The sequence below is a fragment of the Pseudophryne corroboree genome, chromosome 1, assembly GCF_028390025.1.
Source record: "Pseudophryne corroboree isolate aPseCor3 chromosome 1, aPseCor3.hap2, whole genome shotgun sequence".
NCBI classification, from domain to species: Eukaryota; Metazoa; Chordata; class Amphibia; order Anura; family Myobatrachidae; genus Pseudophryne; species Pseudophryne corroboree.
The window spans coordinates 311,104,430-311,121,653 of NC_086444.1; the positions used below are offsets into that span (position 1 = coordinate 311,104,430).

Below are 17,224 nucleotides of genomic sequence, written 5' to 3' on the forward strand. Positions count from 1 at the left end.
TTTAATAATTAATCACAGGGGAGGCACTGCCTCCCCTGACTGCACGTCCCTGCCGTGTCCAAGATGAGACTGAGGAATTTAATCCGTTGAGTTGGCATGAGGTTGGATTTCTGGAAATTCACAATCCCCCCATGTTGAATGAGAAATTGATGAGATGTCTGAACATCTTTGATCAGCTGTTCCTGAGATGATGCCTTGATCAGTATATCGTCTAGGGAAGGTATAATCGTGACCCCCAACAGTCTCAATCCTGCAACCATGATTGCCATGATCTTCGTAAAGATTCTTGGGGCTGATGATAGACCGAACGGCAAGGCCCTGAATTGGTAGTGATCCGTCACCAGTGCGAACCTTAAGCAAACCTGGTGAGGAGTCTAGATTGGGATATGCAGATATGCATCCTTTATGTCCATGGATACCATGAACTCGCCTTGTTCTAAGCCTGCAATGACCGACTGGATCGATTTCATTGTGAATTTGTAGACCCTTAGAAACTGGTTAAAAACTTTTAAATTGAGTATCGGTCTGACCGTCCCGTCTGGCTTTGGCACGACAAAAAGATTGGAATAGAAACCCGTTCCTCTCTGAGTGGCGAGAACTGGAATAATGACTTCTGACCGTAGCAATTTTTGAATTGCTGTCAGTAGTGCTTTTGCTTTCTGAGGGCACCGAGGTAATCCTGTTGTAAAAAAACTGACTGTGAGGTCTCTGTTGAAAATCCAGTTTGTACCCCTGTGAAATCATGTTGTTTATCCAAAGTTCTGGTGTCCCGAAAACCTTCCAGACGTGCGCCCACCAAGGGGGACCCCAAGTGAGCTGGGAGGCCGTCATGCCACGGTCTTGTCAGCAGGTTTATCCTGCTTTCTAGTTGCTGCCTGTGAGCGGCCTCTACCTCTGCCCCCACGTACTTGTGTACCGAGACCTCTTCCTCGGGCTCGAAAGGACTGATCTAAATGAATTAAACATTGGTCCCGAATAACTTCTCCTAACCTGTGGAGTGGTTCTCGTATAGGGAGTAGGTAGGAAGGTGGACTTCCCTGCTGTAGCCTGCGAAATCCACTTGTCCAACTGTGGACCGAAAAGCATCTCACCCCCAAAGGGGATGGATTCTACCACCTTCTTGGTGTCAGAGTCTCCTTGTCATTCTCTGAGCCATAAAATCCGTCTAGCCGATATGGCCGATGCGGAGATGCGCAATGCTATCCTGCTAATATCCTTTGAGGCTTGACATAAGCATGAAGCAGATTCTCGAATGTGTTCCGCCAGTTGGGTAATCTCCTCTAAGCTATTGTCCTCGTCAATAGCTTTTACAATACGTCCAGACCATGCTAACATGGCCTTGTTGACCCAAGCACAGGCGATCGCAGGTCTCTGTGCTGCACCTGCTGCTACGAAAATTTACTTTAAAGCTGTGTCACCCTTACGATCTGAAGCATCCTTTAAAGTCGTTACATTAGGTATTGGTAAGATTGTCTTCTTCGACGACCTTCCTAGGGAAGCATCCACTACTGGTGGAGTCGCACACTTATCCATTACACCCTTAGGTAGGAAATAAGTTACTTGAAACCTTTTCGGAAACTGAAAGCGTTTGTCAGGTTGTTTCCAAGCCTCCTCCATTTGAGATTGGAGGGATTTAGGAATGGGAAACACTGCTGAACGCGGCTTTTGGGATTCGAACAATTCGAATTCTTCTGGCTCCTTTACTTCATCTACCTTAAAAAGTTTAGGATCTCCTTTACCGCTTCAATTTAAGAATAAAGACCCGAGATTGCCGTGTCCTCTTCTGGAAAATCGGCGTCTAGGTTAGATTCAATTAACTCACCTTCCTCTGTATCAATAATAAGACCCTCCTCCTCCTTTGATTCTGGTACAATAGGAAGAGGTCTTTTAACTGCCTTGCGCACATTCGTTTCTGCTTGTGCGGGCCCATTCCGATTGCTGCTTGCGTGATTCCGCCATCTTCTTGGAGATTCTATCTGCAAGGTTTTCTTCCCATGACCTTGACGGAGCACTGCTCCCAGGTGGAGCGTCCTTGTCTAAGCAGGAGTCGCACACCCCGGAGCTGCCAACCTGCGTGCTCTTCTTGTTACATTTCGTAGAAACATAATAGGTTGGTGCTTTAGACATGTTGTTTAAACCCCCTACCAGGGTACTAGGCAGCGCTTTCACCCTTTAAACTAGGAAGAGAAGGACTGTGATAGATGACGGAAGCAAAGGTATCGGATTCGGCTGGAATTATATTTTTTTTCTTCCTTATATAGAAAAAGGAACAGGAAAATAAATAAATAATAATAATAATTAAAAAATAATAATAATAAATAAAACACCAGATGACTTGCAACCCTCATACCCCAACTGTGAATCAGTTACGATGGTAGAGTTGGTATCCGATTGTTTCCTAGTATTTTCTTCAGGATCTTTATCATAGAAGTCCTTTGAAAATATAAATAGTAAATAATAATTATTTCTCAGGAGATCCTCACAGTACTTATCTAAATTTCACCAGCAGAGGGAGCTGAATCTATAATAAAAATCCCTCTGATCTCTAAGTTTCACCAGCAGAGGGAGCTGTTACTATAATAAAAATCCCTCTTCCATCCTATTTGTTAAGCTATAAGAGGGGGAGGGCTCATCCTTATCTATCATATTGGCGCCTGTATGGAATTATGAAGATGGCCGCCACTGAAATAATATGGACACTTCAGCATAATTGATGCCCAGGTGGTCCCCACTTAAAAGGAGCCCTGGCGCCAGAGTCCGCACTCGCGCGGACAGAATGCATAATCTCCGTTGGCTGTGTTGCTGGATTCTGTCTCAGTAACCCCCCGAGGAGATCCCTCAGCCGCACGACTCACATGCAGCAGCTCTCCCCGCCGGTGGGCGTGCGCCGGGACCGCTCTCACCAGGTCCCGTAGCAGCGCCTCGCAGTGCTCTGTGATGGGAAGGGGGGAAACTGCTCAGCCTCACTCTCCACGCTGTTGCCCGCCGGCCGGCGCACTGCTGCGGGGACCCTACGCTCCTAACACTTACAGTGGCGCCTCTGTAAAACTACTAGCTTCCTTAGCCTAGGGGAAAAAACAAAAAACTAACAGTACTTGGGCTCTTTTATAACCTGTACTCACTCATACTCCTTGCTGTGAAAAGAAGAGGATCTCCTGTTGAGAGATGCAGGTCCCTTCAAAAGGGATCTTTGTCTCTCCAATATATATAGGCTTTGTCTTCCTTTTATTAGGTGGACGCAGCACATTGTCATAGATTTTAGTCAGGAGCTCAGTGCTCCCACGTGCTGTACCTCCAGCACAATTTTCCAAACTGAGGGAGGAGGGATGTGAAGGGGGAGGAGCCGGCTGTGCAGACAATGCTAATTTTAGATTGTGCCACACCTCCGGTTGCAAGCTTCACACCCCTACTGTATAAGACTCCAGTGTCCCCTAGTGGATGAAAGAGAAATCATCTTATCTCCAAGTGCCACCTCTGCACTCGTCGGCGGGGAGGTCATCAACCCGGCATATTGCCAGGCTGGGCCGCTTGTCTGAAAGGGGTCTTGCCGAGTCGCACCCGGGAAGGACCTTTGCACAGATCCCAGGTGCGACTCGACATTTTAATATAACAGCAGTATAATTCTACTTTTAGTCAACTTTTTCTAAAATCGTACTCACACACATTTGCCCTGTTTAAACCATTAAACCGCAGATTCATGCCTGGAATTCTGCTACACCTGGCTGAGAAGACACGTAATACAATCATTAGAATGCTAACTCATTTGATCACCTACCTGTATATCTCAAAGCTCATACTAGATATAGAAACATAGAATTTGACGGCAGATAAGAACCACTTGGCCCATCTAGTCTGCCCCTATTTTTTATCCTTTAGGTAATCTCAACACTTTTTGAACCTTAATTCTTTGTAAGGATATTCATATGCCTATCCCAAGTATATTTACATTTCTCTACAGTCTTAGACTCTACCACCTCTGATGGGAGGCTACTCCACTTATCCACTACCCTTTCTGTGAAGTAATTTTTCCTTAAATTTCCCCTGAACCGCCCTCCCTCCAGTTTCAGTGTATTTCCTCGAGTTCTAATGCTTCTCTTCCTTTGAAGAATGTTTCCCTCCTGAACTGTGGGGGTAATTCCAAGTTGATCGCAGCAGGATTTTTTTTTAGCAGTTGGGCAAAACCATGTGCACTGCAGGGGAGGCAGATATAACATTTGCAGAGAGAGTTAGATTTGGGTGGGTTATTTTGTTTCTGTGCAGGGTAAATACTGGCTGCTTTATTTTTACACTGCAATTTAGATTGCAGATTGAACTCACCACACCCAAATCTATCTCTCTCTGCACGTGTTATATCTGCCCCCCCTGCAGTGCACATGGTTTTGCCCAACTGCTAAAAAATATCCTGCTGCGATCAACTTGGAATTACCCCCTTTGTTAAAACCCTTGGTATATTTGAAAGTTTCTATCATGTCCCCTCTTTCCCTCCTCTCCACCAAAACTATACATGTTAAGATCTTTTAGCCTTTCCGGGTAAGTTTTGTGATGTAAGCCATGCACCATTTTATTTTCCCTTCTTTGTACACTCTCTAATGTATTTATATCCTTCTGAAGATATGGTCTCCAGAACTGGGCACAGTATTCCAGATGAGGTCATACCAATAACCTATACAGTGGCATTATTACTTCTTTTTTCCTGCCGATTCCTCTCCCTATGCAACCAAGCATATGACTTGTTCTTTGGATGAGATCCAGACTGCAGTAAGTTACACCTAGCCTCCCAGGGTACAGAATATAGTGATAGCGAGTAGTGTGATACACAAGAATGGAATCCACACAACAGCTCCAAGCACATGTACAATGCAGAAGTTATTAAGTATAAACAATAAAAATGTACTGGACTAGTAATTTACAAATTACTATGTATGAGTATAGATATAACAATGCACAGTAGATACTGGATGTATATCACAGAATACTTGTACTAAATTTTCAAATAGCATTACACTTGTTCTTAACTAACACTGTCTAAAATGACATGTAGAATACTTAAGTGTCTGTAAAAGCACAGCGCTGAGGAGGCATGCGGCTTTACAGAGGAGATGGTGCCCAGCAGTCCCAGAGATCAGCCCAGCTAGTAGTGAAGATGGCACCAAAATCTCAGGGAGTGAGGGAGAGTGAAATGCAGCTCCAGGGCGGGAACACCAGCAGTAGATGGCGCCCGGAGCTGAGGGAAGGGCTACAGGTCAGCGCCTTACCCCCTCTGCTGGATTTCACCACAAGGTTCTGTGGAGCTTATGTAAAACGGATTTTTAATAAAATCCGACCTGTACTCCTTGCCCTGGTGGATATAGTGTGGTCCCTGTGCGACACAGTGTCCATGCCAGCGGCGCGGTTCGTCTCCTGGGACTGTGACCGGATCGCGATTTACCTTACCTCCACCCTTCTCGTGCAGCCACACGATCCTGGTGAATGACAGCGGTGATGTGCCTGAAAAACCGGTGTGTCTCCGCTGCAAGTACCCGGGAACCAGGCCGCGGGAGTATGCAGCGCCGCTGAGGGAGGTGATGGAGCTGCAGCACAGCATGTCATAAAGACATAGAAAGTGCTGCGGCCCTTGAAGTCTTCTAAAAAGCTCTTTTCAGGGCTGCCTATCGTAGCCCCAACTGTTAGCTGCCTGCCCTGCAGGCACCAACTTACAAACTGAGCTCCAGTGCCTGGAGGCGGGGCTATAGAGGAGGCGGTGCAGTGCATCCTGGGAACAGTCAAAGCTTTAGCCTGTTGCCTCAGATCAAGATCCAACTCTACACCCCGATGTTATTCCCTGTGGAATACCAGTGTACCCCGCTGCAGAAATAGGATTGTATTGCATAGTAGTGTTGTATTGCATAGGTACATTGAACTACCAGTTCGGTCCAATTCCTACAAGTCCATGGGTGGCTCATCAATTGCAAGACGTCCTCGCTGGTCCCTGCTCGGAGCATGGTGCACCTGGGGGCACTACTTGACACACACAGACCAAGACTGTTTCTGTCTCCAGAGAAGGTCCTGAAACTTCAGGACTAGATGAGATGCTTCCTCTTCGCCGGAGTGTGTCAGTACACTCGGCGATGCAAGTACTAGGCCTCATGGTGTCAGCTTTCAACATGGTAGAGTACGCTCAATTTCATTCCCGCCCTCTGCAGAGGTTAATCCTTTCCAAATGGGATGGCCTGCCTCAACGGACCAGGTCTCAAATGATCTCCTTGACTCTGGAGGTCCATCTGTCCCCGAGCTGGTGGCTATAGGAACAACAATTGAGCAGGGGCCGTCCCTTCTGGATATTCAACTGGGTCCTCCCGACAACGGACGCCAGTCTGCGAGGTTGGGGCGCGGTGTTGGAGCAACACTCTCTCCAGGGTCAGTGAACCAGGGAGGAATCTCTCCTTCCGATAAACATTCTGGAATTGCGGGCAGTGTTCAATGCATTGACTCTGGCCCTGCCTCTGTTACAGAACAGGCCTATTCAAGTACAAATCAGACGACGCCACCACGGTGGCATACATAAATCATCAGGGCGGCACTCGAAGCCGCATGGCAATGATGGAAGTGTCAAATATCCTCCAATTGGTGGAACGCCATCTGCTGGCCATATCGACAGTGTTCATTCCGGGAATCCTCAACTGGGAAGCGGACTTCCTCAGTCGTCAGGACGTGCATGCCGGAGAGTGGAGTCTTCATCCGGAAGTCTTTCAACTCCTAGTGCAGTGGTTTCCAAACTTTTTTGAATCATGGCGCCCTAGAATATCAGAATTTTTTTCACGGCACCCCTAGGCCAAAAATTTCTTATTGAGAAATTTAGAAAGTAATATTACATTAAGTAGATCGCGATTATATGTCATCCTTAGGGTCAGTTGTGTGGTGAGGGACAAGATTTGCTTCTGTTTGGCCACATATTTTATGACTGGCAGCCACCAGCACTGGTTTTGCCGATTATATGGACCATGAATAATTTGAATTGGTCCTGGACCACCAACCCAAGGCACCCCTGCAAGTGTCCCAAGGCACCCCAGGGAGCCACGGCACACAGTTTGGGAACCTCTGTCCTAGTGGACAAGTGGGGCCTACCAGATGTAGACCTGATGGCGTCTCAAGACAATCACAAGGTTCCAGTCTTCGGATAAAGGACTAGGGATCCTCAAGCAGCGTTAGTGGACGCACTAGCAATTCCATGGAACTTTCGGCTGCCATATGTGTTTCCTCCAGTGTCACTCCTGCCCAGGGTAATACGGAAGTTCAAGCAAGAAGGAGGTATACTACTTCTAGTCGCTCCAGCATGGCCCAGACGGCATTGGTTCTCAGACCTGCAGGGTCTCTCAATAGAGTGTCCTCTTCTACTTCCTCAACGCCCAGACCTCCTCGTTGAGAGCCCTTGTGTCTACCCGGACCTGGCCAGACTGGCTTTGACGGCATGGCTCTTGAAGCATCCCTCCTGAAGGCAAAAGGATTCTCTGAGGCGGTCATTCAAACTATGTTAAAAGCCTGTAAACCAGCTTTGGCTCGGATTTATTACAGGGTCTGGAATTCTTACTTCACCTGGTGTGCTGCCAAGAATTTTGATGCATATACTTTCAGAACTTCCAGGCTTCTGGCTTTTCTACAACAAGGCCTAGACTTGGGCCTTCGTCTGTCCTCCCTCAAGGTCCATATATCTGCCTTGTTGGTGTGGTTTCAGAGAAGAATTGCGTCTCTTCCCGACGTTCACACTTTCACTCAAGGAGGTTGAATCCGTAAAACACCTTATGTCCCTCCTGTGGCCCCATGGGATCTATTTCTTGTTCTGAATGCCCTACAAGAGTCTCCATTTGGACCTCGAGTCTGTGTACCCTAAATGACTTACGCTTAAGGTTGTGTTTCTATTAGCTACTGCTAGGAGGGTGTCGGACTTCGGAGCTTTGTCCTGTCGTCAACCCTTTCTGATTTTTCACAGTGACATGGCAGTTCTTCGAACTCGCCCAGGTTATTTGCCTAAGGTGGTATCATCTTTTCACCTTAACCAGGAGCTTGTGGTTCCGGCCTTCATCTCTTCTGGTTTGTCCTCCAAAGAAAAATCTTTGGATGTGGTCAGAAGGTCTGATTCCCTTTTTGTACTTTTTGGTTTTCACAAACGTGGCTGGCCTGCGAATAAGCAGACCTTGGCCAGATGGATTACAATGGTGATTGCACAAGCTTATGCGCAGGCTGGACTCCCAGCTCCTGCTGCTATCAAGGCCCATTCTACTCGACTGTTGGACCTTCTTGGACGGCTCGCCGTGGCGCGTCCGCAGAACAATTGTGCAAGGCGACTACGTGGTCCTCAGTGAACACGTTCATCAGGTTCTATGCCTTTGATACTTCTGCCTCCCAGGATGCTTCCTTTGGACGCCGGGTTCTTGAGCCAGCTACAGTGCGTCCCCTCCCATGAGGAACTGCTTTAGGACATACCCAATGTTATTCCCAGTGGAACCCAATGTACCCTGCTGCAGAAAAGGAGATTTATGGTAAGACTTACCTTTGTTAAATCTCTTTTTGCGAGGTACACTGGATTCCACAGGGCACCCACCCTGACGCACTTAGCTTCTTTGGGTTTGTATGGCATTAGCCGCTAGTCCCTTCTCCTGAGAATGTGGTTCTATGTGACTAACATCTACCGTCTCTCTTACCTGCATTGGACTGGTTAACAAAACGGAGCTCCAGTGTTTGGAGGCGGGGCTATAGAGGAGGCGGTGCAGTGCATCCTGGGAACAGTCAAAGCTTTAGCCTGTTGGTGCCTCGGATCTAGATCCAACTCTACACCCCGATGTTATTCCCTATGGAATCCAGTGTACCTCGCAGAAAGAGATTTAACAATGGTAAGTCTACCATAAATCTCCTATTCATTTGCATCCGATTATAGTAATGGTAGTTCAATGTACCTATACAATACAACACAGCTATGAAATACAATCCTATTTCATTTGCATCTGATGGTAGTAATGGTAGTTCATGCAATACAGGCTAATACCTTCACAAATCTGCCCTTCCAAATAGGTTTTATAGTATTCATCCTCATGAGGTTCATGGCTATACTCTTAGTGCAAGGTTTTAACTTACAAGCCATGTGTGCCTTTTCCATTCCACCTCTTGCCCCATTTGTTTTCTCAATTTGCATTGCATTTATATATGTTTTATCATATGTGATTTAATAAATTGTCTATGACATAATATTTCATATAAGCGTTCTCTTGATATTGCCTATCTTATATATTTTTAATTTAGAATTGCTTATAATGGATTCCACTGTATAGGTTCTGCTAAGAGCCCCCCTGCCTCCGTATTTTTGTATACAATTATTAATGACAGTATTAGTAAATACTACTATCTAAAATAAAAGTAAAAAAAAAAACACATATCAGGGATTGGTGGTAAGTGATATTAGTACAATTCCTTTAATCATTAGGCTGTTCAGCCTTGGCAAACACAGACATGGAACACAGCATTGAATTCAGTCAAAGTTACACACCCATGTTCTTTAAATTTCTTCACATCTTCAACTGGATTACTACCCCCAATAAGGAGTATCTGGCTGAAAAAGAAAAATATAGATGTTAACAAAACCCTTTCTATTTTGGGGTTGATTCAATTAGCATCGAATGCAGTACATACATCAGCCCCTAAATCAATAATGGGGCTGTATACTACAATGCCCAATTTCAGGGCAATATAGGGTGCGCTACTCATGTTCCAACACAGTCACAACAGTACATCACCCACAGTTTAACGAACAATGATGCCAGTGTAATTTATGTACAAATACCCTACTGAATATAAGTACAGTGACGACAAGCTCACAGCCTACAATTCAAAAATTCATGTGTTTTAATAAGTATTGTTCTATAGGGTTAGTATTGGGTAACTTCCCTCCTTATACACAGACTTTGGTGGGGTCACCTCCTGCAACCTGCTATCATTAACAAACGCTGTATCAGTTCTCTATTGCACCAAAGTGACTGCCGAAAACAGAAGCGGTAACAAGGAAAGGGCCATAACCAAAGTCCTATTATAAAAGGTAGGTCTGTTCCAACCTACTATTTAAAGACAGTGTTGCCTAAAATGATATAATAAAATAATTGCATATCAAAATTGGAACTTACCTAAACTGTGGGAAGTGTTTTGTGAAATAGGAAAGCACTTCCTCGATCTGTATAGCGAGCTCACGAGTTGGAGTGATGATTATAGCACCGACCTGCACCATGGCGCAAACAAAGCAAATCAATAACGTGTTACTGTACATACAACTTACAATATACGAAGGAGAATGGGCCAATACATAACACCATATAATTGGTTATAGCACACGCTATACAATCAAAGGCATGCACTCTAAAAAGGTTTCTCATACGTCCTAGAGGATGCTGCGGTCCACTTCAGTACCATGGGGTATAGCCGGTTCCGCAGGAGCCATGGGCACTTTAAGAATTTTTCAGAGTGTGAACTGGCTCCTCCCTCTATGCCCCTCCTCCAGACCTCAGTTTAGAAAATGTGCCCAGGCAGACTGGTTGCACTCTAATGGAGCTCTACTGAGTTTCACTAAAAGACTTTATGTTAGGTTTTTTATTTTCAGGGAGAACTGCTGGCAACAGTCTGCCTGCTTCGTGGGACTTAGGGGGAAGAAGTAGGAACCAACTTCCTAAAGAGTTTCATGGCTCTGCTTCTTGCTGACAGGACAACATTAGCTCCTGAAGGGTACTGAACACTAGCTGCGCCATGCGCCCACTCCCACAGCACGCTTTCACCCCCTAACAGAGCCAGGAGGTCTGCAGAGAGGGATCTCCGGTCATCGTGACGGCTTAAGGTACCGCGAACATGCTATCCATTATACAGTGCACAGTAGGGCGTGGGGGGGGGGGTTCTGGGCACCATGAAACCTACTCTCACTGGCAAAAGGTGGCATATGATGCTGTGGCACAGTCCTACACCCCCGCCAGTATAAATATCTAGTTCAATAGCTGAGGAAGAACGCGCCATTGCAGGGGGCGGGGCTTATTCCTCAGGCAGCCAGCACACTGCTCAGCGCCATTTTCTTCCAGCTAAAAGCAGGGGAAGAAACGCTGATCCTCCTCTCAACTTCTGATTTTAGTATCAAGGTGTAAAAAGTGAGGGGGGAAAGTGTATATTGTGGTTCTATGACCTATTATTGGCTATATATATATATATATATATATATATATATATATATATATATAAGAATTTACTCACCGGTAATTCTATTTCTCGTAGTCCGTAGTGGATGCTGGGGACTCCGTAAGGACCATGGGGGATAGACGGGCTCCGCAGGAGACTGGGCACTCTAAAAGAAAGATTAGGTACTATCTGGTGTGCACTGGCTCCTCCCTCTATGCCCCTCCTCCAGACCTCAGTTAGGGAAACTGTGCCCGGAAGAGCTGACACCACAAGGAAAGGATTTGGAATCCAGGGTAAGACTCATACCAGCCACACCAATCACACAGTATAACTTGTGATAACCATACCCAGTTAACAGTATGAACAACAACTGAGCCTCAATCAACGGATGGCTCATAACAATAATAAGAATTTACTTACCGATAATTCTATTTCTCATAGTCTGTAGTGGATGCTGGGGACTCCGTCAGGACCATGGGAAATAGCGGCTCCGCAGGAGACTGGGCACAAAGTAAAAGCTTTAGGACTAGCTGGTGTGCACTGGCTCCTCCAAGCCTCAGTTAGGATACTGTGCCCGGACGAGCGTACACAATAAGGAAGGATTTTGAATCCCGGGTAAGACTCATTACCAGCCACACCAATCACACCGTACAACTTGTGATCTGAACCCAGTTAACAGCATGATAACAGAAGGAGCCTCTGAAAAGATGGCTCACAACAACAATAACCCGATTTTTGTAACAATAACTATGTACAAGTAATGCAGACAATCCGCACTTGGGATGGGCGCCCAGCATCCACTACGGACTATGAGAAATAGAATTAGCAATTAGCAAAACGTGTTTGCCCCTGACCAAGTAGCTGCTCGGCAAAGTTGTAAAGCCGAGACCCCTCGGGCAGCCGCCCAAGATGAGCCCACTTTCCGTGTGGAATGGGCTTTTACAGATTTTGGCTGTGGCAGGCCTGCCACAGAATGTGCAAGCTGAATTGTACTACAAATCCAACGAGCAATCGTCTGCTTAGAAGCAGGAGCACCCAGCTTGTTGGGTGCATACAGGATAAACAGCGAGTCAGATTTTCTGACTCCAGCCGTCCTGGAAACATATATTTTCAGGGCCCTGACTACGTCCAGCAACTTGGAATCCTCCAAGTCCCTAGTAGCCGCAGGCACCACAATAGGTTGGTTTAAGTGAAATGCTGAAAACACCTTAGGGAGAAATTGAGGACGAGTCCTCAATTCCGCCCTGTCCGAATGGAAAATCAGATAAGGGCTTTTACAGGATAAAGCCGCCAATTCTGACACGCGCCTGGCCCAGGCCAGGGCCAACAGCATGACCACTTTCCATGTGAGATATTTTAACTCCACAGATTTAAGTGGTTCAAACCAATGTGACTTTTGGAACCCAAAAACTACATTGAGATCCCAAGTGCCACTGGAGGCACAAAAGGAGGCTGTATATGCAGTACCCCTTTTACAAACGTCTGAACTTCAGGGACTGAAGCTAGTTCTTTTTGGAAGAAAATTGACAGGGCCGAAATTTGAACCTTAATGGACCCCAATTTCAGGCCCATAGACACTCCTGTTTGCAGGAAATGTAAGAATCGACCCAGTCGAATTTCCACCGTCGGGCCTTACTGGCCTCGCACCACGCAACATATTTTCGCCAATTGCGGTGATAATGTTTTTGCGGTTACATCCTTCCTGGCTTTGATCAGGATAGAGATGACTTCATCCGGAATGCCCTTTTTCCTTCAGGATCCGGCATTCAACCGCCATGCCGTCAAACGCAGCCGCGGTAAGTCTTGGAACAGACAGGGTCCTTGCTGGAGCAGGTCCCTTCTTAGAGGTAGAGGCCACGGATCCTCCGTGAGCATCTCTTGAAGTTCCGGTTACCAAGTCCTTCTTGGCCAATCCGGAGCCACGAATATAGTGCTTACTCCTCACCATCTTATCAATCTCAGTACCTTGGGTATGAAAGGCAGAGGAGGGAACACATACCCTGACTGGTACACCCACGGTGTTACCAGAGCGTCTACAGCTATTGCCTGAGGGTCCCTGGACCTGGCGCAATACCGGTCGAGTTTTTCCCAACGGTTTATAATCATGTGGAAGACTTCTGGGTGAAGTCCCCACTCTCCCCGGGTGGAGGTCGTGCTGAGGAAGTCTGCTTCCCAGTTGTCCACTCCCGGAATGAATACTGCTGACAGTGCTATCCCATGATTTTCCGCCCAGCGAAGAATCCTTGCAGCTTCTGTCATTGCCCTTCTGCTTCTTGTGCCACCCTGTCTGTTTACGTGGGTGACTGCCGTGATGTTGTCCGACTGGATCAACACCGGCTGTCCTTGAAGCAGAGGTCTTGCTAAGCTTAGAGCATTGTAAATGTCCCTTAGCTTCAGGATATTTATGTGAAGTGATGTCTCCAGGCTTGACCATAAGTCCTGGATATTCCTTCCCTGTGTGACTGCTCCCCAGCCTCGCAGGCTGGCATCCGTGGTTACCAGGACCCAGTCCTGAATGCCGAATCTGCGGCCCTCTAGAAGATGAGCACTCTGCAACCACCACAGGAGGGACACCCTTGTCCTTGGTGACAGGGTTATCCGCTGATGCATCTGAAGATGCGACCCGGACCATTTTTCCAGCAGGTCCCACTGGAAAGTTCTTGCGTGGAATCTGCCGAATGGGATTGCTTCGTAGGAAGCCCCCATTTTACCCAGAACCCTTGTGCATTGATGCACTGAGACTTGGCTCGGTTTGAGGAGGTTCCTGACTAGCTCGGATAACTCCCTGGCTTTCTCTTCCGGGAGAAACACCTTTTTCTGGACTGTGTCCAGGATCATCCCTAGGAACAGAAGACACGTCGACGGAACCAGCTGCGATTTTGGAATATTGAGAATCCAATCGTGCTGCCGCAACACTACCTGAGATAGTGCTACACCGACCTCCAACTGTTCCCTGGATCTTACCCTTATCAGGGAATCGTCCAAGTAAGGGATAACTAAAATTCCCTTCTTCGAAGGAATATCATCATTTCGGCCATTACCTTGGTAAAGACCCGGGGTGCCGTGGACCATCCCTACGGCAGCGTCTGAACTGATAGTGACAGTTCTGTACCATAAACCTGAGGTACCCTTGGTGAGAAGGGTAAATTTTGACATGAAGGTAAGCATCCTTGATGTCCCGAGACATCATGTAGTCCCCTTCTTCCAGGTTCGCAATCACTGCTCTGAGTGACTCAATCTTGAATTTGAACCTCTGTATGTAAGTGTTCAAAGATTTTAGATTTTAGAATCGGTCTCACCGAGCCGTCTGGCTTCGGTACCACAATAGTGTGGAATAATACCCCGTTCCCTGTTGCCGGAGGGGTACCTTGATTATCACCTGCTGGGAATACAGCTTGTGAATGGCTTCCAAAACTGCCTCCCTGTCAGAGGGAGACGTCGGTAAAGTCGACTTTTGGAAACGGCGAGGGGGAGACGTCTCGAATTCCAATATGTACCCCTGAGATATTACCTGAAGGATCCAGGGGTCTACTTGCGAGTGAGCCCACTGCGCACTGAAATTCATTGAGAACGGGCCCCCACCGTGCCTGAGCTTGTAAAGCCCTAGCGTCATACTGAGGGCTTGGCAGAGGCTGGAAAGGGTTTCTGTTCCTGGGAACTGGCTGATCTCTGCAGCCTTTTTCCTCTCCCTCTGTCACGAGCAGAAAAGAGGAACCTTTTGTCCGCTTGCCAACAAAGGACTGCGCCTGATAATACGGCGTCTTATTTTGAGAGGCGACCTGGGGTACAAACGTGGATTTCCCAGCTGTTGCCGTGGCCACCAGGTCTAAAAGACCGACCCCAAATGTCCCCTTTCAAAGGCAATACTTCCAAATGCCGTTTGGAATCCGCATCACCTGACCATTTTACTGGTAGAATTGGACAACGCACTTATACTTGATGCCAGTCGGCAATTATTCCGCTGTGCATCATGCATATATAGAAATGCATCTTTTAAATGCTCTATAGGCAATAATATACTATCCTTATCTAGGATATCAATATTTCCAGTCAGGGAATCAGACCATGCCAACCCAGCACTGCACCTCCAGGCTGAGGCGATAGCTGGTCGCAGTATAACACCAGTATGTGTGTAAATACCTTTTTTTGGATACCCTCCTGCTTTCTATCAGCAGGATCCTTAAGGGCGGCCATCTCATGAGAGGGTAGAGCCCTTGTTCTTACAAGCGTGTGAGCGCCTTATCCCCCCTAGGGGGTGTTTCCCAATGCATCCTAACCTCTGGCGGGAAAGGGTATGCAGCCAATACTTTTTAAGAAATTATTAATTGTTATCGGGGGGAAACCCACGCATCATCACACACCTCATTTTATTTCTCAGATTCAGGAAAACTACAGGTAGTTTTTCCCTCACCGAACATAATACCCCTTTTTTGGTGGTACTCGTATTATCAGAAATGTATAAAACATTTTCCATTTTCTCAATCATGTAACGTGTGGCCCTACTGGAAATCACGGTTGTCTCTTCACCGTCGACACAGGAGTCAGTATCCGTGTCGGCGTCTGTATCTGCCATCTGCCTGACGGCCTATGAGACGTCTGGACAGGCACAAGCTGAGTAGCCGGCTGTCTCATGTCAACCACTGTTTTTTTATATAGAGCTGACACTGTCACGTAATTTTCAACAGTACATCCACTCAGGTGTCGACCCCCTAGGGGGTGACATCACTGTTACAGACACTCTGCTCCGCCTCCACATCATTTTCCTCCTCATACATGTCGACACACACGTACCGACACCCAGCACACACACAGGGAATGCTCTGATAGAGGACAGGACCCACTTAGCCCCTTGGGGAGACAGAGGGAGAGTTTGCCAGCACACACCAGAGCGCTATATATGTATAGGGACAACCTTACAATAAGTGTCTATCCCTTATAGCTGCTTATATCTGTTATTTTGCCAAATAAGTGCCCCCCTCTCTTTTTTACCCTGTTTCTGTAGTTGCAGGATGCAGGGGAGATTCTGGGAGCCTTCCTACCAGCGGAGCTGTGTGGGAAAAATGGCGCTGTGTGCTGAGGAGATAGGCCCCGCCCCCTTCACGGCGGGCTCTTCTCCCGCTTTTTTCTGGAAAACTGGCAGGGGTTAAATACATCCATATAGCCCAGGAGCTATATGTGATGTATTTTTTGCCAACTAAGGTAAATTCATTGCTTCCCAGGACGCCCCCCCCCAGCGTCCTGCACCCTCAGTGACCGGAGTGTGAAGTGTGCTGAGAGCAATGGCGCACAGCTGCAGTGCTGTGCGCTACCTTATGAAGACAGGAAAGTCTTCTGCCGCCGATTTATGGACCTCTTCTTGCTTCAGCATCTGTAAGGGGGCCGGCGGCGCGGCTCCGGGACCCATCCATGGCTGGGCCTGTGATCGTCCCTCTGGAGCTAATGTCCAGTAGCCTAAGAAACCCAATCCACTCTGCACGCAGGTGAGTTCGTTTCTCTCCCCTTAGTCCCTCGATGCAGTGAGCCTGTTGCCAGCAGGTCTCACTGAAAATAAAAAACCTATTTAAACTTTTACTCTAAGCAGCTCAGGAGAGCCACCTAGATTGCACCCTTCTCGTTCGGGCACAAAATCTTAACAGAGGCTTGGAGGAGGGTCATAGGGGGAGGAGCCAGTGCACACCAGCTAGTCCTAAAGCTTTTACTTTGTGCCCAGTCTCCTGCAGAGCCGCTATTCCCCATGGTCCTGACTGAGTCCCCAGCATCCACTAGGACGTTAGAGAAAACCCTTTAGTAAGCAATAACTATATACACGTATTGCAGAAGAAGTCCGCACTTGGGACAGGCGCCCAGCATCCACTACGGACTACGAGAAATAGAATTACCGGTGAGTAAATTCTTATTTTCTCTGACGTCCTAGTGGATGCTGGGGACTCCGTAAAGACCATGGGGATTATACCAAAGCTCCCAAACGGGCGGGAGAGTGCGGACGACTCTGCAGCACCGAATGAGCAAACTCAAGGTCCTCCTCAGCCAGGGTATCAAACTTGTA

The 17,224-nt window shown here is 47.1% G+C and overlaps 1 protein-coding gene across 3 annotated transcripts in view; it reads right to left on the minus strand.

Annotated features, from left to right (window-relative positions):
- Positions 1–17,224, minus strand: part of DDX55 (DEAD-box helicase 55) — a 160,864-nt gene that overhangs the window by 115,161 nt on the left and 28,479 nt on the right. For all 3 annotated transcript variants that reach the window (XM_063964493.1, XM_063964492.1, XM_063964491.1), the window contains exons 4-5: positions 10,149–10,240; positions 9,518–9,580 (exon numbers count right to left, since the gene is read on the minus strand). In XM_063964493.1, coding sequence (XP_063820563.1) covers positions 9,518–9,580; positions 10,149–10,240 — 155 coding nt within the window. The remainder of the gene's footprint in view (positions 1–9,517; positions 9,581–10,148; positions 10,241–17,224) is intronic.